The following is a 24,362-nucleotide window of genomic DNA, read 5'->3' as shown; positions in this document are numbered from 1 at the left end:
ACCAGAAGGTTTTTGCCCATGCATAGTGTCTAAACGATATGACAACTGCATTTTTATTGGTGTTGATAACCTCCCTGGCTCTGAAATTTACTTGTTCAGCTGTGTGAGTGGTTCAAGTTATTTCTAGACAGCTTAGTAAATGAAAATTAATACTCTCCACTCTTCTTCATCACCCCGACCATTCTTCCAACACAGGCAGGAAAATTAACAAGAACAAAAACATCAGTAAAGCTCTCACATTTGAAGTCTTGCAGCTGGAGATCCTCTCTCAGTGTATCAACCAAATACCTGGTGGCAGCAATATTATCCAGTGCAAAATGCTCCTGCAGTGGGCTACTCTGAGCAAGCAACTTGGAAAAAGGATAATGTCACTGAGCTGAGCCTCTCGGCAGTTCACCACTTGGTGTAGGCCCCTCAGAAGGCTAATGGCTGATAGTACACAGGGGTGTATCGAGAGGATGTTGTATGCAAGTTTACTTCTTCTGGAGAAAGGAGATTCTGTCTGATGGTGTTAAAAATGGATGGTTTAATGTTGCTTTTGTTGCCCTGTCAGAATATTGGTGTTCTGCACAGTTTTCCACTTCTTCCTCCACCAAAGGAGTACCTGTCAATGTGCTGCCTGACCAAGGCAGCACTGGTGACGTGCAATGGGATGCAGGGTCACAGCAATCTTGTATCTATAGTGCAAGATGACAATGCAATCAACAAGAGCAACTCACTGTAATGTGGACTTTGGATCAGCACTTCTTGGCCCATATTTGGTAGACTGAACACACTGACGAGTTTAGCATGCTCTCTATGAGCAGAGATGCTTTCAATAGAATGTATCTCAGAGTGCCCAAACATAGTTTCATGATGACAGCTGCTTAAAAAGTTGCCCCTCTGTTAGGGATTGGTGAAGTGTGGGATAAAACCTGCTTTAAAACACCAGTTTACCAGAGACACAACTCAAGGAGGATGGATCTTGGGATTACTCAGGGCTGCAGGTCAGCAGCTAGAAAGTGGTATTTGAGGGATTTCACACAACCCTGTACTTGGGTAGAGCAGGCCTCAATTCAGCAGAATTCAAGATCTAGGAAGTTAAGCTCCTGTCCTTTACAGAAGGATAATGAGGGTGCAGCTGCAATGCACTAGCATGCAAGGGGTTAGCATATAATTTAATCAAAGAAAAAATGTCTCCACATTATTCAAGCAAGCAAAGATTAAAGGTCTTAAGTTTGCTTCTAAACAGGACAGTGATCCCCGCCCTAACATAAACATTTACCTAAGTGAGATTTGCATAATTTCTTTGACCCTCAATCTCCTTACCTTAATCAACCATATCATTATTTGGAAAAATGTGGCTCCATGGGCCTGATATCTTTGCCTACTTCTCACTGCTCATTAACCAAAAATCAACAGAAAATGTTTTTCTGATGTACCAAGTCTCCGAGTAAATAGCTTCCCTAGAACACAGAGGTTCTCAGACTTTGCCTGGGCGTGACCGTTTCCATAAAAAGCTTATCCTATTGTAAAACAAAACCCCCTCCATCTCCCTTATGCACAGAATCATAGAATGGCCTATTGGAAGGTACCTCAAAGATCATCTAATTCCAAACCCCCTGCCATGGGTAGAGGACACTTTCCACCATACCATGTTGCTCAGGACCCCATCCAACCCGGCCTTGAACACTTCCAGGGATGGGGCATCCACAACTTCCCCAGGCAAGCTTTTCCAGTGCCTCACCACCCTCACAGTAAAGAATTTCTTCCTAATGTTTAATCTGAACCTGCCCTCTGTCAGTTTAAAGCCATTCATCTACTGCTGTATCTGAGTGGACACCACTGTTGAAAGAGGAATGAAGGGGACTCCAAGCAGCTGTGATGCCCTTTCACAGGAGACCACCAGCAGGTATTTACCAAAGCATGGTTTTGAAAACACCTTGTGTTTAGAAACACCAGGACAATTAGGGCACTGATGAACTTGACCCATATGCTTTTCCTAGCACTTCTGCTGACTTTATACGAAGATAATAAGAAGCAAATCACCACCACAGCACCTAATTTCAGTTTGCTGATCAGCAAAATGGTCATAATAGTATCTCTCCCTTAGCACAATTCTGAAGTCTCAAGCTCTAAGCCACTTGCATCAATGAAAACCAGGGGGCTGCTTAGGCAACTGTACTCATTTTTTGCTATGTGAAAGTGCAAGTAACAAGTGCAGTTCTGACATTTAGACACATTTCTTCATGTTGATGTTCCAGTCTCTTCATCTCTGGAACAGTCACCATTTGATGTCTGAGCAGAGATGCATCTACTGTCACTCGAGGAGTGTCTGTCCTATTCCTAAAAGGTTTTCAAGGGTACAGCTACATAAGATGACCCAGTTAACCTAACAGCTTGTGCAGTCCAAAAGCAGGACTTCTGATCCTTTCTTTCCTCTCTATGGCACCAATCCTAGATGCATGGCACCTCTGGGTAACAATTTGTTTTAAGAGGCTTCAAGCTGCTCCCTTCAGTACACAAGACACTAGCTCAGACTGGTAGTGTTGAATGGTGATGACAAGTGTATGCAATGCTCAATTCAGTTCTCAATCCAGTGCCCAGATCAGCAATAGACTCCTGGTCAATGACTTTCTTCCCAATTGATTTTTTCCCAAGGATTAAACATCTGTGTACAAATGCTAAAGTTCTTTAATGCTTTTCCAAATTTTGGACAGTCTTGCATAATCATTTCACAATATTTATAGTGGCAATTTGAGTTTCAGCTTAGGCTGCTGTTCTTATCTCCTGATTCCACAGCAATGACAAGGTAAAAGGAAAGATGGAGTGGAAACTATTTTGGCACATACATGCACTTTCCCAATGTGCTAAGAAAACCTTTATCTTTCTCCCCTTCACTGTAGCTAACAGGTCAAAAGAAGGGATACTCCAGAACACAGTAAGAGCCTGTTGTTGACAGAAGGAGAGGAGAGCATGTCCTGTATCTTGATTTTGGAAAAATACTTGTTGCATACAATATAAGCAAGCTAGGGAAAGACGGTCTAAACATAGCTATATATAGGGGGTATAAGAACAGCAGGAAAACCATACTGAGAAGGTGACCATCAAAGGTTTACTGCTCAAATGGAAGCCTGCACCAAGGAGCATTTTGCAACTTGTTGAATTCCTATTTTACATATTTTCATTGTGTCCTGGACAGACCTGTTTCGATTACGATTGGATGATCAGACAGAAAGCATGCTCATTAGATTTACAACTGACACTAATCTGGGACAGCCTGTGAAATAATTGAGAACAAACTTGGATTAAGAAAAGAAAATGTAAAAATGTACCAGAAAACAAACCAGAACACAGTAGTCATTGTAACAATCCACATTGCACCCACATACTGAATATTACATGTAATTCTACTCCCTGTCTTCAGAAGAGATACAGGAGAACTAGAAAAGATTCAGTGAAATTGATACAGATAACCAAAAATATGTCTTTATGAAGCTTTTTGACAGACAGGGCAAGAATTTTTAGTCTGAAAAAGAAATGGCTAAGGAAGGATGTATGAGTGACCTATAAAACTGGAGTGGCATAAAAAAAGGTGTATAGCAAAAAATGGTTTATCCCCTTTCAAAGAAAGACCCAGGCAGCATAAAATGGAATTATGATCGGGTCAGAATAAACAGAGAGGTAATTTTTAACATAACTGTTGAACTCTGTAGCTCTTTCCCACAGAATGTTTTGCATGCCAGAGGTTGACATTGTTCAAAACTGATTATCAAAATTAATCAAAAGAAAGTTTCATATTGATTTCATCATGTAACTAACTAGTCTACTAGGAGGCTAAAAGTCTTTTTGACTATAAAATGATCTAACAGCCCCTGTCTCTGGAAGGCCATAGAGGCAGACAGATACTTGCTGAGACTCTCTTCCTGAACATTTAGTACCACATTTACAGCATGGATAGCCAATGAGACTGCAACTCATTCCTCTTCAAAAAACGGTTGTTTTCCCAAATTCTGCAGACCATCAGCAAGGACTAAAACTGTTCATCAGTTTTACAGCATTACAAGAAAACATGATATGAATTGATCTGTTTAGAGACCAGTGACGCTTATTGTTTGTGAGATGAAGTTAAGACTTCATATGCTTGTAAGGCTGCAACACACAGCCAGAAAATCAAAGTTACATGATTATTTAACTGGTAAAATCTGCGTGACAAAGATTATGCTAATGCTGTCAACACACAGGAATTGGAACATGTTCATAGGCACCAAACACATTCAGTGGCTTTGAGAAGACTCAGCCTGAAGAAAAAAAGCGAAGGTTTATGCAAAAGCTACAATTTGAACAGAAAACACAATTTAAAATTTCAATTTTTTTTAAAGCTCATCAGTATACCTACTATGCAGGGATACTAACTGGAGATTGTTAACTGGATTTACTGAAAGAGTATGCTGATAGCTGATCTACTGAAACTGAAGTTAAGAATTTCAGACCATGGAACTGGAAAATATTTAAGGTGCAAATTGAAATATGATGAAATACTGAAATATTTCAGTCAAAGTCATATTGACATAGTAAGTTAAATAAATAATTTAATAAGCTCTATGACCCTTAGCTAAATTTATGCATACTACTAATTCCTCTATTCAATCCAATGAGAGACTAAAGCAGTCCAATGTCTTTGTACTCAAAGTGCCCTACTGAAATGAGTTTTAACAATGCAGCTAAGCAGAATGCTGTGATCAGTCAGAACTCAGTGACCATTATGTAGCCAGTAAGCAGAAAAAGTATGTAAACTTACCTGCATGGTGTTTTTGAGGTAAATGTTGTACTACCCAAGAATAATAGTGATCACACACTGTTACCTGTGTTTTTCTTGGAGTGTTTAGTGCTTCACAGGTGAGGCTCTTGTTAGCAAATCCTTCCTTTGCAAAACGTCCACTCCTAAAATACAAGCTCGCGAAATTTTGCACAACACGTAACAGGAAAAATATTCATCCTTCATCTTTCTTTCTTCATCATTAGGAAATACTCAGGAAAACTTTGGGGAAGAAAATAAGATTTAACATCATTGTATTTATTAGGTTCCGAAACAATACACATTCACATCCTTTTGAATACAGTACATTTGGCACAGTAATAATGTTTACGATGAAATAACACTAATGAATGGCAAGAGATTCAAATTACATCCATAAGAAAAAAATTCTGTACAAATAAATCCTCACAATAAAAAAAAACCCTACCCCCCAACTGAATACATTTTATATTTAGCCAGAACTATTCTGCACATAATTTAAAAAGAGGTAATTTTTAAGCCTTTTTGGAGAGAATTGTTTTTCACCCTATGGAGAAAAATGTATTTCCATTTTTAAAGTCTGTATGGGAGAAAAATCAAGAAACAATGGATTCTTTATAATTATTATTATTAACAACAATTTTGGCATTTTGCACTCAATTTACAAAGAAGGAACAGAAAAATTCTACAGAACAGGCAGAAATGTAACAGAATGTCCTTTTTTAAGAGTTATCTTTAAAAAATGTTCAAGGTAACAGACAGACCTTCTGATGTAAACCCAAGGCAGAGGATCTAACTATTTATACTGAAGAAATATCTGCCCATGCAATAGTTCTATCTCCTTCACTTTTCTCTTAGCATCCTACCCAACACTGCAGGCACTGAGGCCTCTTCAAATATGAACATTTGCTAATTATCTTCATGTTAGAAAGGGGAATACAGACTACATAGCTTGTGCACAATAGCTTTATGGGATGCTTTTATTCCTTCAAAATAAATGTTCAGAGTTCTTTGTAAAGGCCCCTTGTTGGACAAACAGTAGTGCACGATCCCATAACTTGCCTTCCTAGCAGTCTACTCACCCATGGAAGAGAATGCCTTAGCATTGTGATCAGTTCTTGCCTGGATGTCAAAAGCTAACCGTGATGAGAAATAAACAGAGCCAGTGGCGAGACACAAATTGATGGGCAGTTCTACAATATATTTCTAAGAGAGAAAGAAATTTAAACACTGAGATGATGTGGTCATTAAGATGTTTCTGTGCTGGTACTCAGCTCCAGAAGCTAGTCTCTTCCCAGTACAAAAGATTACTGAAGATAAATTAAATTAAACTAAAGGCTTGATCCTTATTACACTTGTAGGCCAGACAACACATTAATTGATATATCATAATATTTAATATTTTGAAATAATCATAAGAATATATATAATAATTACACCTGAGTTTTAAAAACAAAACAAAATGGAACTGAATGGTGTCATCAGTAACAGGCTATGAGCAGCCAGACGCAAAACTGACACAAACTAACTCATCTGCTTGAGACCGAGATTATCTCTCTTAAAGCCAATGATTCACACTTTGTCCACCACAATTTGTAACATTCCTTTCTCTTTCCGAGCTCTATCATGTCATAATAGAGTTGAAGAGAAGTATACAAGAGATTTAGTATAGCTTAATATATGTCTACATCTTTTATAACAAAAACCTCATCTTTCTGACAGTAACTTGAACCAATACACATACAAGAGTATTGCACATGGACATTATTATAATTATTCTTTCATAGACTAACATTTTAATAGTATGCCTGAACATGCAGCAGTTGATACCTCTATATTCAATGAATTCCACAGGCCTTGCAGCAAACACTATATACAAAATCTCACCTGTACAAAAGGCAAAAAAGCTTCTTTAGTGCCACTTTGCCAATCACAAGTATATATATTTTTGTGCAGCTGGAAATCCATGTGCAACAATTAAAATGGATTCCAATGACCGCTCACTCAGTCCAGTAAAATATATAATAAAATGACCTCAGCGATACATGTACACAAAAAAAAAAAAATTCAGAAAAAAAACCCCAAAAAATCAAAACCAAAACCAAACCACAGGGTACTCCTGGAAATATAAGTACATAACACTGTTAGCGTATCTACAGGAGGTAACTTCACATTAGTAATATTGTCCACATGAGTTACCATTTCAATTCATACACAAAAAAAATATCAATTTACAACTTTCAATAATGTCAGTTTGTGAATGTTTGATCTTCAGTTTTTCAACACATTCCCACATAATGCATGTGTAGCCTTATTTTGTGTCTTCTAAAAGCAGATTTCTCTTTAGATTTTAAACATAAAACCCAACAAACACAGTAGTATTATGGTTTTGTAAAAGTGTGCAAAAGTAACACACTGCTGAGAAAATAAATATAAATAAGAAATTATTTACCCACTTAGCTACAATGGAAAAAGGCAAATTTAGAATGTTTGCAATTAATTTTTTAAGCAAAATTAACTGTAAACATCTGCAAGCTTGCCATCACATTAATGGTTCATTTGAAAGGATATTAAATTTGGTAACATGGATAGTACACCAAATTATCTGAAAAACAATAAAATGGCTATATATAGCTGAGTTAAAGTAGTGGAGGCTTTTTATTCTTTAGCCCTTTAATATCTACCCATGTTATCTACTTCTTGCTTTAAATAAAATTTCAGTTATCTTTGCGTCTCTTATTCCTAAGAGCTTCCTGTACATTGTATGAGGAACTTCACTGAAAGCCTTAATTGATGTGCTTCTTTTTCTGGACAACTTTATAGCTTGTACCTCTCCACAATAAATTAATAATCAAGGATTACACCTCCATGAAGGCAGACCTTTCTTTCCAAAGGGCATCTGAGTACAGATCTCACCATAACCACCAGTGCAGAAGAAACAGTTCTCACCTTCTTAGCTTAATTATATATGATGATTACAGAACGTGGTCTGCTAAATTGCTTTTAATAGCATATCTTCATTTTCTATGGAAAAGATGTGATTTTGTCCTCTGGGAATTCCTATTCTTAGGAATAAAACAAAAGTTGCAAAGACACGGCAGTGTGTTACATCCACAATTTCTGATACAAAATTATTTTGCATTGCTTTGTGAGACAGAACTTAAGAGTGCTTTCAGGTCAGAAGATTAAAGGAAAAAAAAAATAAATATATACTTTAACTGGGGATATGGGCTCAGGGTAAAAGAAGTAGTTCTTGGTCTACTGAGTCTCAGTAATTTGATGATCTCTTCAGAATCACTTCTTGCAGCATCATTCATCTGTCAGCCTAACGTTGTCTATGGCAGTAGCTCTTCTCCAAAATAAGAGAACCCTTTAAATTCTTCTTGATTGATTTGTTTTATAATTGTCTCATCCACTAGTGTTAATACTGGTTCTTCTCGTGTAAAGTCTTGATCAAAGTTATTTACATCCCTTTTGGTTTTCTGAGAAGAAAAATATAAATAAGGTGAATGGTAAAACAGCACAATAAAATAAAAGGTGCTCTCCCTCCTCTCCATCCCCCCCTTGAAAGGCTGAATTTTCTGGAATGATTGAAATAAAAGAGGAGCTACTTCACACAAATAATAACAGACATATGAGAGAAGCTACAGGAGCAAGAAATATAAATGAGTTCAGGAGAGGCCACAGAAGCAGTACTGTAAATGAATTCCCAGAGACACGCGGGTCTCTGACAGGCGAAGGAATAGCAGTATGATGATAAAGCAGGAAGCTGAGATTAGGACTAGTTTTAAAAAGGCTTTGGCATAGTAGGTGGTATGGTTGTTTCCTCTTTGATTTGAACATAGTCATACCTCATTTCAGAGTCACAGAGTGAACTGATTTAAATGATTTCCCCCAAACACAGCCTAGTGTTTCAACTCTAAGTCAACCATTTCTTTATATCAGGCTACACTCAGGTTTAAAAATCTCAGGTAAAGCTTGCAACAGCTCTCAATCCAAAATCCTTAAGCTCAACATTGGCAACTCAGATTTCCTAATGCAGCCAAATGTAAGTGAGAGCACCATGCAAAATGTGAAATTCTGTCTCCAGAGAAATCCACCTCAGAACTCTTCTTTATTTCGATGGCATCAGGATTTTCCCACTAAAGTCTAAAGCCCCTCACTCCTTCAGCATAGTTGGGCCAACAAAGTGCAACTGTGCATGTTCTGGGATGAGAGGTATTTACAGAGACAGTCTTGGGGAGGCTGATTTGCTGTCCTCAGGCCACTCATGACAGTGACTATCTGTGACCATTTACATGAAAAAAACACTCTAGGCTACAGTGGAAAATGCTCTCCACGCTCATTCCTTTGAACCTGCAGTGTTCACATTTTCCATGTTAGCAGCATATTTCAGGTTCAGGGAATCGGAACAAACATTTTTCTTTATGCTGTCTCTTTTCTCTTTGTGTCACGGAATCTAGTAATTACCTGGGTGATCCTTAATGGAGGCACACTGACACATTGAAAATGAGCTTTGTGTTCCTCCTGCCCATGTCTGGGATTAAATGGTACTGGAAATAGAAGAGCTATTTGACTTGCAAAGTAAAATGATAAAATGACAAAGTCATACATCGTAAAGTACATTAACATATTCCAAATGGGATAGGTACCCCCTTTCAGTGTAGGTAAACTTGTCTATAACACATATATATATATATATAAAAATGTATTTTATTCATCAGCTCTACTGAGACACTAAACAGTTTTCTTTCTCAAAATTGTAGAACAGTCATAGCAATCTTCACCCACACTGTTTGTAAGAACTTTATAGATACAGGGGAAAAAAAGGGTCTATGTAAACACAAGAGACTGTCACTTGTAAACCAAGTACTTTCTAAGTGCAGACAAACAAAAATCCACAACCTCTATCTACAGAATTCCATTAAAAGGAAAGGGATATGGACTTAACAAACATATATATATATGCTTATATTGTTTGCATTTGAAATATTTACTTTGGACATAAAGACCGGACGTGAAATGTATGTGACTCATATAACTTTGAATTGCGTAAGGCATGAGGGACATGGCTTTGGACTTTATGAGGTTTTTTCCAAGTAATTTGGGCAAAACCTGGAAAATAAGAATGAAATTTCATCTCATTTTTTAAAAGCATTACATTGCAACTGCATCTACATTCTTCTTTCCATGTCCTACCATGGTATTTCCACACACTCACACAATGAATTTGCCACAGGAATACTCACTAAAGCAGAAGAATCTAAGTGAGTATTTGCAAAAAGTAGAATTCAAATTCAGAATTGTAGTTATATGCAAAAGAAATATGACTACACTCACACTTTTAACCACTAGCTATCAAGGACAAATAAGCTCTGGAGTAGCTGAAAACAAATACAATCTATATTATTTTCAGTTTTCATATTGAACACATTTGTGAAAACTTGTTTAAGTTAAAACAGTAAAATGACAAATTCATCAAAGCCTATCAGGGGCAATTAATTTCCAATAGCTACTTATTCCAGAAATCACTAAGACTTGTGAAGGTGGTAGACAAAAAAGAGCGCAGAAGAGTGCATCTAAAAAAGGGTCCTAATATTGGTGTATGTAAATCCTATTGATTAAAAATAGTTGTGCTGCCAGTAGAGAATCCCAAACACTTCTGAAACAACAACCAAAGATATATGCTTAGATTTAAAAGCCTACTGTGTCTTAAAAAATGACTTCGAAACCAAAGGAGGAAATACAAGTTTTTACTTTCTCTGATTTATAAGCAATTCCATGTAGTTTTGGCAGCATAGATGTAAATCACCCAAATTATTAACAGGACAAGCATGGAGCAATCTACGATTGCAAGGATATGCTAAGAGGTCTCTAACTAACCAACTGATGAAGTGAGATTAAACAAATCACAGGGAACAAAAGCGAGTGGATTAAGCCATACAAAACCAAAGGTAGAGTTCATAACAAGTGCTTCTTTTCAACAGAAAGATTTATTTGAGAAACCCTCCTTAAAAACTTAGGCACTTTCTTCCTGAAGCTATGACTATTTTGCAAGGCTCCATTTGCTAAGACAAAACAGGTCTGGCCACATTTCTGCTAATATTGCTATTTTCATGTACTTGCACTCTGAATACTCTGTAGGCCAAGAGCATGAACCAACACACTGTTGCATCATGAGGGCTCAGGATGAAGGTGTGAAGGGCTGTGCCTGTCTCCTAGCAGAGAAGCTGAGGAAAGAAGGAAGATCTGCAAGGTAAGGAGAATATATGAAAGGAACAGAGTGCAGCTATTATCCAACTCTGAACATAAAAAAATAATGAAGATAAAAGGAAAAATGTTTAGATTGGCTGCTAAATGCATAATTTAAAATGCAGTAATTAAATGGGTGGGATTCTGTTTATTTAGCCTGCAGCTCCTAAGACTCTGGGACACATTATTTTACACTTATCAAATGTTTTTCCAGGTAAGACTTTTCAATTTCAGATGACAGAGGAAACTACAGTACTAGGAAAGACAAACATGCAAAACTACAGCTGTCTTGCCAAGCACACAGAAATTCCATCAGGTTTCAGATGCTCCTTTCTTTCTCTCTAGACTACCCAAGCATCTTGTCTTCAGCTACACGAGAGCAGGGGCACAGCAGCTACCCAAGGGCTTCCAACAGTAGGTGCCAAATTCCACACGGCACTGAAGCGGCTCTCCTGCAGGCAGCGTGTGGGCAGAGCCCCTGTCCATCTGACAAACAGCAGCAGCAGTGCCAATGGCAACGACCAAAAATGACATCATTCCAATTCCAAATCTCGTCAGACAGATGGCTGCTCCACCAGCAGAATACCTCTGGTAGTGAGAAGGAATAGTGACTACCTCTTGCAGGTGGGACATGTGCTGGCCACATGATCTTTTGTTTTTCTTCTTCCCCAGCAGTGTGAATGCTTCCTGGGTCTCCTGTCTGAGCAGTGACCTAGTGTGACTTAGGAGACGTGATCTGATTAGATGTAACACTTGGGCTACATCCTTGAACTAAGAAACCCATATGACTACTACCCATTAAAGATGACAATTTTTAAGTCAAAATCATGTCTTATTCTATTCAGAGATAAAAATATCGGAAACTATGAAAGACTATCTCTTCACAAAACACCATTTAATCAGCTTTTGTAGTTGGTCTGTACAACTTTGGACAAAGAATTATTGGGTTTTTTGAGTCAAAATGCTTTTCCCCCCCTCATATTTCTCTACATATTCACTAAAAGATGCTGTTAATAAGCACACATTAAACAGTGGTTTTCTGAACTGTTTTTGTTTTCAGTGCCGTTTCAATAAAACGTTCATTTTCTACCTGCAGTCACAAACTCAAGCTTAAGAAAACCCCTCTAAAATCTGCTTATTAAGCTTTGCATTGTTAAGGATTACCAACCTTGTCTGTCAGTGATAATTAAATGACTTTATAAGCATTTCAACAGGGAAAAAAGTAATTGATGATCTTATCACTGAAAATACATGCAGAAAGTTAAAACTTGCCATTCCTTCCGTTAACTAAATGAACCAAATGTGAATGATGGGAGCCTTTGGTATTGAAAAGCCACAGAAATCCTTGCAAGAAGGCATGTGACAAAGGGTTCCAAAACAGGGAACTCAGCAAAGCTTGGACATCTCATCAGCTGTGTCATGAGACCAAGAGGCTCAGTGGATTCTCTTCTGCCTAATAAAGATTAAATTAATTCTCCAGTTTGGAGACATTAAGAAGTCTCTCTCTTTACTCTGTTACTTATTTTCATTTAATTTGCAGAAAATCACTGAAACTCTTTCAAGTCCATTGTAAGCTCAATGGCTCCCATAACTGGGCTGGTGTTGTCCAGCAGCTTCAAAGGCTACTTAGGGAAGGTAAAAAACAGATGGGGGCAGTACCTAGGAAACAACACTGCCAAAAAAGACTGGGTTTGGTGTTTTAGTCTGATTGTCCTACAGATTCACAATATGCTGTTTAAATATAACTACAAGAGGCTGCTGCAGCTTTTGGTGTGCAGCTCCAGAGGCACAGGGGAGTAGGAATGGGACACGCAGCAAGAGTCACACCTTCTCATACGTATTACGTGGTATCACTTAATTGTATCCAGAATTTTGCTTCAGTAAGAAATAAATGATGCCCTTGTTTGACACAGTATCATCAAGAAGAAATTTCTTAGATCAGGATGATAAGAGTTCAAACATTTTGTATATACCTCATCACTGATAAGATTTTCAGATTATATTTATCAAGACAAATGGAAACTCAGACATCAAACCAGTGGGTTTTAAGCACAAGGTTATGTGGCTAACCTCACATGTCACTGTCCTCTCATTCACCTCTTCTTATTATGATAACAAAAACCACAGCACAGGCAGAGATCACTTTGCACCACTGTTTGGATCTCTTTTTGTAGTAGTTTCTAAATATTTGAGACCAACTATAATGAGCACTCACTTTTGCACATAACTCATGTTATATATATATATAAATTCAGTATGATTATTTTGAAGAAAATGGGCTAAGAAGCATGACACTTCAGGCCTGTCTTTCAGTTTATCCTCAGAATGCCTCTTCACAGTATTTGAATGTCCTGAGAATCTGTATCAGTATTAGAAGTATTTCCTAGCTTGTCTTATTTCAGAAGATAAGAAATACATGTTATCAAAATAACTTTTTAAGTTATTAAATTTTCTCAGCATGTTAATTGCTCTAGTCACACATGGGAGAGTGGCAACACATCTGCATCACAACATGAGCTGTAGTATATTCAACTGAAGCTTATGATGATAAAAAGGCTTTTGAAGCCAAGTAGCTCTTACAAATATACCAACATTCACTACTTCCAAGCAGAGGGTGAGATTTCATTCTCCTAGATTATGTTTTCATTAGTTGTAAAGGACATCACATTAAATGAAAGCAGTGGGAAACCCACCACTCAATAAAGATGCTAATAGATAGTGAAACAGTATTTGAAAAGCATCTCAACCTATGCAGTCCATATTTTAATCTGTTATGGAAGTACACAGGTATTTAATAAACACCAAGCTAATTCACAAAATGACGGATTTTAAAAGGGATCATTTGTGATACAGTAAGCTGAAACATGTTTATATTGAAATGGTATTCCCTTTCTTAGGAATGTGAAATGGGTCAAGTAGGAAGGATGAATAACCTAAACAATTAGGGGCATAAACATTTAATGACTACATGGCCAGAATGCCAGCCTTTGTATTTCACTTTTACACAGACTTCCTCAAAACCAGAGCCTCCCAAAACCACCATCACAAAATATACAGCAAGGCAAACAAAACCAAAGCTCTGCATGTTCCCTGACAACCACCCTGTGCTCACAGCCTGGGCAATGAACCTTTCCCAGCAGTCACTGTGAATCTGTTGTCCTCTATGGCCCTGCTTGGGCATACTCATCAACCTGAGTACACAGCACTAGAGTTACGTACAGCAGATTGCTATATATACAGCAAACCTTTGTTCACGGCCTGGTTGCTGCATCACAACAGCTATCTCTGTGCAGAACATGGATGGAGATAGATTTCACAGGAGCTTTAGGGGAGTTCAGCACCAGCTTTCCATCTGTGGTTAGTCCTTTACCCTCAATATCCATCATATCCATCATGTCCACCCTCTCAGGGCTTGTTTCCATTAGGACTCAACTGTGACATAGAGCTACTGCATGTTAGCTGTGCTACGGTAGAATACATGCATTTTGTAAAGTGAAAACAACTGCAGGGAATGAGTGCCAACTTCTGAATTCCTACACTACATCTTCCCCTTACAGTAGGCTTCTTTGAGAGATCTAACCCCAAGAGAAACAATTTTATATTTCTTCTTGGGGAGGGAAGGAAAGACAAGAAGAGAAAGTAATGGAACATATGAAAATACCCTTCACCTGCACAATGTGATTCCTATTGCAAACCTTATGAACTACTCTGCAGTGCAGATTTTATATGTGTGTCTCTCTAATTCACATTATACTGGCAAGCTTCCACTGATATCCTCAGCTGCTCTAAGGTTATGATCAGCAGTCACCTTCCCTCTTACATCCTGGCACACATCTGACATTAGCCCATTTTCAGTTGTGCTCTCCTGAAACTGCATTTCAACCATTGTTACAGCAGAATGACAGGAATCAGGGCTGGTGCATCTGTGACAATGTGCTGAACCACCTGCTGGTGAGTCCTCAAATACATATGTAGAAGCTTTTTTGTCTTCCTGATCCCTAGCACTTTGGCACAAAGGACTATCCAGACAATGGAGCTGACTTGCAAAGAGGAGGGAAAAGTGAGGTAGGTTGGTAAGTCTGGGGCACGTGTTCCTAGAATTTCAGTGATTCTGAAAGGAGATATCCGCAAAATCACTGAAAAAGTTATCCAAATATAGATTAACTGTGCACTGAGGCATTTGACCAGATATATTCTGTAAAAGATCAATAGATTTACTTTACTTTCCATTCTTTAAGCAATCACAAAGACAAGGAATAAATTAAGGAGACTGTGATGTTAGTAAATAGATGAGTGATGTAATAAAAAATTGCAAGCCACTTTATGTATCCTGAATAAATATTGACTGACTGATTTTCAACCGTTTTATTCTGCCCACAGTCACCTACACATTTATTTACAGAAAAGTACCACGTTAGGGAAACCTTCCTGATGATGACATGAAATTATACAGTAGTATCTTGTGATTCTGAGCCTTCCTCTATCAAGGAGCATTAACATGTGTATTGTGATGCTGGATGCAAAGACACATCACAGCTTGAAAGGTAATAGCAACACATATAGTGGGAGCAAAACTCCAAGACTCAGTTACACACTAAAATAGTGTGCACTACAGGCCATAGAGTAGGAATGCTACACAGTTTTTGGCAAGACTGCCTACATTTCTGGAAACTCATGCTCTTTGATGCTCTTAGCTAATTAGTTTGATGATGTATATGACAGGCTTTCATACAGCAAAATGGTACAGCAGGTCTTATCTTAGACAAATGGAGAAAGCTACACAATGATGGTTTATTGCTAAGACTACTGAATTGTTAGAGATTGTATTTTGAAGTGTAATGATTATTTTTAAGCCTTTGCAAAGACAGAGTAAAATAAAGATGTATGTGACTTCAGAAAGCAGCTGAAGATGCTGCCTTTTAAATTTTTCTTTAAACTAACTCACATACAAATCATAGGCTAAATAAAAGGCATAGCAGGACTATGCATAAATGCCTACTACTTCTGCATCTCAATACATCTCCTTTCCACCTTTCTTACAGACACTGTAACTGCTTTTTTTGGAACACAGTTTTATTCAAAGAGCACAGTATGACATAGCAGAGTTTGTAGTGACATGACTTTAATTCTTGGTTCTGCTACTGATCTGCTTTGAGCTTGAGTAATTTTCTCTTCATCATTCATCTAGTTTTCTTCCTATTTTTGTTCTCCTACAGGTGGGCTGTGATCTCTCTATCATTGCCTACAATCTCCTGACTGTCTTTCACTTACGTAGCTTTTTTCACAGTGGGAACCCTATCTTGCTAGGAAGTTGAGCTGTTAATGCAGACATGATGGTAAAAACTCAATCTCCCTTTCTTCTTGTTCTTGTCAAATATAAGCACAGTCTTCCAAACTGCCATGGGCAGTCATGGTCTTCAGATCCTTCTTTTGCATACTCCAGTATTAAGCCAAGAGAACTGTTGTTCTGTAGGTCCTTCACACACGTGAATATGGCATGCAAGGAACAAGACCTTAAGGTTTTTTGCAAATGTCTAGACTGAGTATTCCTTTCATCCCGCAGGATTTAAACATATGACTTCTGGAGCACGCTGTTGAGAGGGCCAGTACAAGGTTTGTGCCTCCACAGTAACAAAACCCCTTGTACCAGCACAGCAGCATAACAAGAGGAGAGCAGCAGCTAATGAACTGCTAGGATTCCTTACCATTTGCAGATGCCCTCCCTGTCCTGCTACCACAGAGAAGTAGCTATACATCAGCTGCTTCAGTCCACTGCCTAGTGCATATGCCAAAGGAATGAAGTTTTGCACTAGTATGTCGAGCTGTGAACACACACATTGACAAATCTTTGCTGCCCATTGCCCATTTTGGGTGAATGCTCTAGTGTTTTGGTTTGGCCAAATTTAGAAATACATCCTCTGAGAGAAGGCAGGCTACAACCACCCCCCCATGAGGTTTGGGAAAAAATAAATTTCCCTCAGAGGAAAGTGAAAGAGATAAAAACTATTTCTCTAACAAACACACAGGAAAAGCATAATAATGCTAAATAATAAAACCTCCTGCTCTGCTGAGAGACACCTGGGGGAAAATTCAGAGTCCTTCTGTAGATCTCTTTCTCTCTCCTTGGAGCTGGGACGGGGTGGTGGGCCCACCTCCAGGGCCAAGGCCTCGGTGGAAAGTCCTCCCAATGTATTCTGATGTTGAAACAGTCCAGCAGAGGGAAAAAAAGGAAAAAAGCAAAGTCCCAGGAAAAAAAAAGTTCAACTCTACGAAGGAAAAGGAGTTGAGGGAAAAAAAACTGCCAAAAGCTGGCTGGAAAGGAAAGCAAGCCGGGTGCTTCCCTTCCCTCTCGCTCTCCTGACGCAGTTGAAAAAAAAGTCTCTATCTCTGTGTGACCTTGAACAAGCTGCAAACTGCTCTGAAGAAGTTTTGCTCAGATTTTCCTCCCTCCTCTGAGGCTCAGTTTAAAGGCATAGAAAGGCACAAGAATTAATTTCTGGGCATGGGGCAGCGATATGGGATACACATCACAAAGTCACCCTGAGACACCTAGCAAGACCTAACGTTTGCATTAGCACAGCATACTGCAAGTACAGAAAGTTCTGCACAAGAAACAAACCCAAAGACAAAGCTCTTTTTATACTCAGTGTTTACTGGACTCCAGCTGGGATGGGACTAGTCATGAAAGGCCAGCCTTCAACAAATCTTGACTTTTTCTTGATAAATTCCACCTTCTGATAAAGAGCCAGATGCCACTGCTTCTTAATTACCTGGTTTTTCCACTGACTTTTAATGCCATCAGAAACAGGCCCAACCCAGGAATATTATATATTATCTACATTAATATAAAAATAAAATATTTCTGTATGAATTCTTAAGAACGTACATAAGAATGTAAGTGAACATGGTAAGATTATTTCACTTAATGGTTTAAACAACTTTATGAAAATTGCATTGGAGATTGAAGCAGCCAGAAAGTGAAACAGAATTTGTGTTTTTCTGGGGAAGCCCAAAAGGAAAGCAGGTACACTCCTGTTGGTTATCACTGTATCCCAATGGATACCACTTAACAATGTACGCTTAACAGATGGTTAAATGGACTTAATTATCCAGTATGAAAATATTTTAGTGCTATAAAACCAGGACTCAACAAAACAAAACAAATACTGATGGATCTCCAGTACAGAATCAAAAGAAGCATAATAAAAGTTGTTTAACTTATAAATATTTGGAAACCTGCAGTGCTGGGAAGTAGCTTCCAAACTTCTGTAATTCTAGTGTTGTGGTAATCACATCTAAAAACAGCTGCCGGAGGCACTGACACTGAAGATAATAAAACCCCAAAATCAGACTAACTGAATGAGAAATTCTGGGTAAACAAAACCTTGTACATTCAAAAAAACCAACACTGAAATCCCTTAAAAATACCATCTCACTTACTTGTGATTTCTCTAAGCTGCACATGGGCTCCTCAAAAGCTATATACTTACATCTTGGGCAAACTTAGTGGTTGTACAAAGTGCCAAGCTAGTCGAAGCTTTGAAAACCAAGTTCCTTCACTTTGCTGAGGGAAGAGGCAGGAGTGTTCCAGACTTCTCTGTCCTGCCCAGCCACTGGATTGATCGGTCTAAGCTATGCTGTGGGCATAAGTATGGTACTAATTGTTGTTCACAGCTTCCTAGAGCAAGCTCAGCTGAGATCCTGAACTTCATTGCCTGAAAACAACCATTGCTTCTCAATCAGCAGCCACGTGGTTAACACTCAAACCAGCAGCAGAAAAGTGTAACTTCTAGGAACCATCTGAAATTCAATGCTCTGATTCATGATACCCTGTGACAGGGACAGCATGCAAAAAAGGTGCTGGAGTAATAAAAAGTCTGTCTCAAAAGTCCACATCCATTTTTCTTTAGTTTTTCTAAAGGATGTATGTTAACCATTTTGACAAAGACAGTCTACCCCATTTCTAGACTCTTTTTTTGTACACCAATATTAATCAATGTAGTGTCACTCTTAGAAGAAAGCCCACTGTTTTCCTATGCCTGAAATGTCTGCAGCAAGTGGGAAATACATAATGGGCAATGTATAATAATGGTACATGAGGGTCTGAGGTCTCAAGATCACTCCCCAGTGTTTTGTCTAAGCAGTAACACTTCATGCAAAGGCATGCAGTATAGCCCCTTGCGTGCCCATCTGCTAAATGCTCATTGCCATGCACTGATGACTGAATGGAAATATATTATGGAACTGAAGGGACACCTCAAGGTTATTAGGCCTAAAAGTGGACCTACCTTGACATTTTCCCCATACTGAAGGCCTTACCTTAAAGAGGGACATTCACACTGAAGCAAACTTGAAAAGAGAGAACATTTATACAAAAAGAAATTTACTTGGCCTGTAATTTCCTATGTTCCTTCTGGTGCTATTGAATGATACTGCATTTTACAGGATTTCTTCCCCACAGCGTAAAGGCAAAGTCATAATTCTGCATGGATGACGATACAATCTACTGTCACAAAAAAGTAGAGGCGTGCCAAAGAACCCCCACCAAAACAGTATCATGACTTCCCAACACCAGGTTAAAAATCCCTCATTAAAAAGTAAAAAAATCTTTGCCTCTTAGCCCTCAAGTATGAAAATGAATCTGCAATTATAGAACTTATGTTTCAGGCTAGCATATTGGAAAGTTTTCTCCAGAAACGTGGTCCCTCTTTAAGGATTCCAGCCGTATTTCACAGTAAGCAGATGGTTGCTGCAGCAATTTGAACACACACCTCTCTAATTGAAGACTTTTTTTGGGAGCTGTTCAGTGTGGCACTTACCCATGAGGCAGGTGCGGCCTCTGCCTGTTTGCCTGTGCAAACAGCCCAGCTGCACTCTCCAGAGGTGCTGATTTGTATTTGCTACTTATTACCCAGCTTCCAAACACTGTGGGCATCCAGCTTCTTGTTCAGTCATAGGCAAAGGATTGCCAAAATTTTGCCAGTTTTTTCACTCATTCAGGGGAGGGGGAAAAGAAACTTCACGGTACTCAGTGACTCCAGTTGTAACCCACAATCATTGGCTACGACTAGAATTTCATATTTGGGAATGATTTTATTTCAAACCTTTGCTGCAGTGCAAAACTGAAAGCGGACACATTGCTGGCATCCTTAAGTCAAGACTTAACAAGGGAGTTCAGGTTCACAGAGGAAACTGCACACAGACCATGTGGCTCAGATAGTGATAACTAAGGGGGGAGGAACTTTGATAATGGTTTATCATTATCTTAGAGGTACTGGAGCTGAGAGAGGTGTAATTTGAGACGAAATCTGCTAACACTGAGGTCTGGTATAGCATAAGAACACTCTTCCAAGGGAAGTCCTAAGCATTCAGTCAATTTAAAAGGCTGATCTTTAGCACTTGTTTTTTGGCATTTCTCAGCTATATTTTTTCACTGGCCCAGAACTTTGCATCAAGCATCCTGTGATTATCACAGAAGAGAAAATGAAGCATGAAAAGATTAGGTGATGCAGCCTGGCCACATCATGAGTTTCTAGAAAATCTGATGGAAGAACTTATATATCTTGCAGTTCTTGGGTCTCTGGTTTTAGCTGCTAGACCAGCTCTCTACCCTAAGAAATCAGAACTGAAGAAGGAACATACAATTATTCAGAAAATATTCTAAGTGAAGTAACAATAGAAATTGAAGAAGCTGCAAAATGAAGTAAGTCAGATGAATAGGCCAGCAGCAGGTGTTGTTGCTCCATACTGCAAGATACAATTCTGAAATAGACTATCTCATTCATTTTGTCTTTAATGCTCTTGAGGAAAGCGAGCTTTTAGAATGGAAAACCAAAAAATTATGAATGCATTGAGAAAATTAGAATAATGCATTGTTCTGTGAAAGCTGCACGTTGACAGTGAATCATTGTAATACGATTATTTTGTTAACTTCATCTCCATAAAGCCACACTATGAATGTATTGCCACAGGCACTGATAAAGCCATTAGTGATGAAACTTTGGCTTAATTGCTAGAAAGAAATACATATAGCAAACATCTGTTTTACCAGGCTTTGTATTACCCTCTGGCTGAGAGCTCTTCAGCTTTTTCATGTTCAGGACACCTTAGACAGCGTCTCAAATTTTCCCAACCCTGACACTGACAACAGGGTAGTTGCAAGTGGCAAGTCTGTCTGTTTGCATGCACGTTTCAAGGGTTGACACTGAAAACTGAGTCTGGAAGGACAGGAGTGTGCCTGTAGCGAGACTGTCCTTGCTGCACAGTGCCTGAGAGCTTCCTCTGTCCCACAGCTCCTTGCAGCACACTGAGCCACTGTGACCAAGAAATATGAGAGTGGTTTTACTGTGCTGGTCTAATTCTACAAAAATCAAAAACAAAGCCCTCAGAGGGCTGGAGCACATCTCTTACATGGAAGGGTTGAGAGAGTTGGGGCTGTTAAGCCTAGAGAAGAGAAGGCTTCAGGGAGACCCTGTATTGTGGTCTTTCAATACTCAAAGGGAGCCAAAAAGAAAGAAGAGGACAAACTTTTTAGTAGGGTCTTTTACCATAGGAAAGGGGGTAATGGTTTTAAACTGAAAGAGGGTAGATTTAAACTAGATATAAGAAAGAAATTGCTTATGATGAGGATGGTAAAACACTGGAACAGGTTGCTCAGATTTATGATAGATGCCTCATTCCTGGAAACATTCAAGGACAGCCTGGACATGGCTCTGAGCAACCTGATATGGTTGATTAGGCTCACTGCAGAGAGGTTGGACTAGATGACCTTTAAAGGTCCTCTCCAACCCCCACTATTCTATGATTCTATTAAATTGGTACTCATATGAGGCTACCACTGACTTCAGACAAATGAAAAACAAATTTGGGGCAGTGATTTTCCTCCATCACTGGCAAGAAGGACTGTAATATTGCACATCTTCTTGCCACTTGTGCACTTGTTTCTGGGCTTCACTGGCTGAAGTTGCTGACATGTCAGCAGGCCACAGATTTACTGTGGAAAGCCTACAGCTGGTCAGCTGCGTTCTCAGAAATGGCACAAAGAATTTCTTGCAGGGGACTATAACAATATAAAATTCATCAGTACACATTAGAGCTGAAGTAGCAATCTGCTTCAATGACTGTTCAATGACTGCATAATTTGTTATTTGGTATGGATAGACAGAATCAGACCATCATAACACTAAGCAGGATCTACCACATTTACCACCATATCAATAACTTTGGTAAGAAATTGATCTACTGCACCATTGTTTTAATTTGTAAGATGGCAAATGCAGTTTGAAAATGGAAATAACCAACTCAGCCAAGCCAGGAACACAGCCATGGAAACAAAGGAAGATGGAGAGCAGAGAATCACTGAATGCTATTGAGGTCTTTGTGGCTCTTGGGCAATAAATGATGCTGCAAATCACAGCCTGGCCTTATGGCTACTGATCATGGAAATGTTGTTCTCCAAATGGAATAAAATTCCAGGGAGAATACATGTGACAAAATAACAGAGGAATAAAATGCCTCAAAGGGTTTTCTGTCTCACAGCAGTTGCTCTGGAGAAAAGATACCTGTCTGCACTAAAATGGTGCCTGTTGCATATGCAATTACAAAGTCAGGACTGCATTCAGGAACGAACAATATTATTCAGAAAATTTCAAGACAGACTGTGAAGCTCAAAGAATTAGGTTTTAAGAACAGCAGAAATGATCTTCAAAAGACACTGCAAAGTCACTGGAGCTTAGATGTAACAAGTATCTTCTGTCTAGCTACTCAAAAGTTCGCTTGATGTCTAATGTACATGCTCCAGAGCCATAAGGTTTTTTCTACACCAGCTTAACATATATAATAGCTCTACATGGAACAAACTCTCAATATAGTAAACCATAATGTGTATACATATATATATATATATGTAAAATTAATTTTACCACTGAAAAGCCTCATGATCCTAGATTTATGATAGGAAGAGCTGGCAGATAACATGCATCATAGGACTGAGCCCCAGTGCATTTTCACCCTTTGTATTTTCTATTCCAAGTCATTAACTGGAGGAGCAAAGACCCTTCACAGCAGGTTTCAGAGCCACCAAATCTGCTTCCATTGTCTCTACCTAGGACAACTGAGGGTGGCACTTCTGTCACTGCTTAGCAATCTAAACTTCATCTATTTGTATGAATACTCTATCCAGGGCACTCTTGCAAGCCTTCAGAAAACATAGGTCAGTTTTTCAAAATCCTTTTGGTAATTTTCATTCTAAGGCTGGACACAGGAAGAAATTTCAGCTTCCAAAGCATCATTAGAATAATCAAATCATGTACAAACTAGAAGAACATTAATGGTATAATTACAGTATAATAAGCAACATAATTACATCCATCCACTGTGTGAATAAGATTTAGAAATAAAAACACCTTCAAAAGTCTGGCTAATAAATAGCCATGCAGGGTTTTTTCCAAGCCCAGTTGAAAAATTCAGACTTAAGGCTGGCAGAGCTGAAGAGATGTACCTGAACTATGGAGAAGCACAGGGCTAACAGTACCATGTAATATAGCTCCTCAGAAAACTTACTATGGCAGAGAAAGGATGGAAGGTAACAGAAAAGCAAGCCAGCTGTGCTAATCAAGGAATTCATGTGTTTTGGGGGGAGTGAGGCAGAAGAGAAGCAAGGCTTTTTCCACAGTAGCACCTCTGGGACCTCCCTTGGCAGATTATTCCATTGTCTGATAGGACCTCAGTGTTTGACCATTTCCCCTAATGACTGTACTTGTTTAGTGTCACCACTTTACATTGCTTGGAGCTCATTTGAACACATCTTATGTGTTGTTTTATTTTGGAAGTGTTTACGATATAATCATAAATTTTCCCCCCTTAGTCATCTTACCAGTTGGTCAGAAAATAGAAGACTACCTGTGTAAATATATGCATTCTTGCATGAGCAGAACTTCTGTATGTGCATGCAAAACTCAACTTAAATGCACAGACGACTATATATGCATTGTACACTTCTTTCCCAACACAGATGTACACTCACATTTCACATGCAAGAATGTCTATTTTCTGACTAATAATCTGACCTCTCTTTTCATAGCTCTTTTCACAGAACTAGGCCCTCCTCAACAAAAGATTAAAATAATTTTTTTAATCCTCTCTTAACATTAAGAGTCACTTTTAAATAATCAACAGCCCTTTATTAATACTAAAAGATGTTAAAAAAACATAAAACATTCCAAACACAGGCATTAGTTATGTTTTTTCCATAGTTATTCCACAGCTATGGAACAGTTACATTTGTTAATCTGAATCAATGAATCTCAATGCTACACCCACAACTGAACTTAGA

The 24,362-nt window shown here is 38.6% G+C and overlaps 1 protein-coding gene across 4 annotated transcripts in view; it reads right to left on the bottom strand.

Annotated features, from left to right (window-relative positions):
* Window positions 1-5,035: 5,035 nt before the first annotated feature.
* The window catches only part of PRKCE (protein kinase C epsilon), a 285,664-nt gene continuing 266,337 nt past the window's right edge, over window positions 5,036-24,362 (bottom strand). For all 4 annotated transcript variants that reach the window (XM_069009762.1, XM_069009763.1, XM_069009766.1 and 1 more), the window contains one exon: window positions 5,036-8,259. In XM_069009762.1, coding sequence (XP_068865863.1) covers window positions 8,113-8,259 — 147 coding nt within the window. In that variant the 3' untranslated portion in view covers window positions 5,036-8,112. The remainder of the gene's footprint in view (window positions 8,260-24,362) is intronic.

Source organism: Aphelocoma coerulescens, chromosome 3, assembly GCF_041296385.1.
Source record: "Aphelocoma coerulescens isolate FSJ_1873_10779 chromosome 3, UR_Acoe_1.0, whole genome shotgun sequence".
In the NCBI taxonomy this organism is placed as follows: domain Eukaryota; kingdom Metazoa; phylum Chordata; class Aves; order Passeriformes; family Corvidae; genus Aphelocoma; species Aphelocoma coerulescens.
The sequence above is the reverse complement of the archived record's forward strand: the minus strand, read 5'-3'. Positions and strand labels throughout refer to the sequence as shown.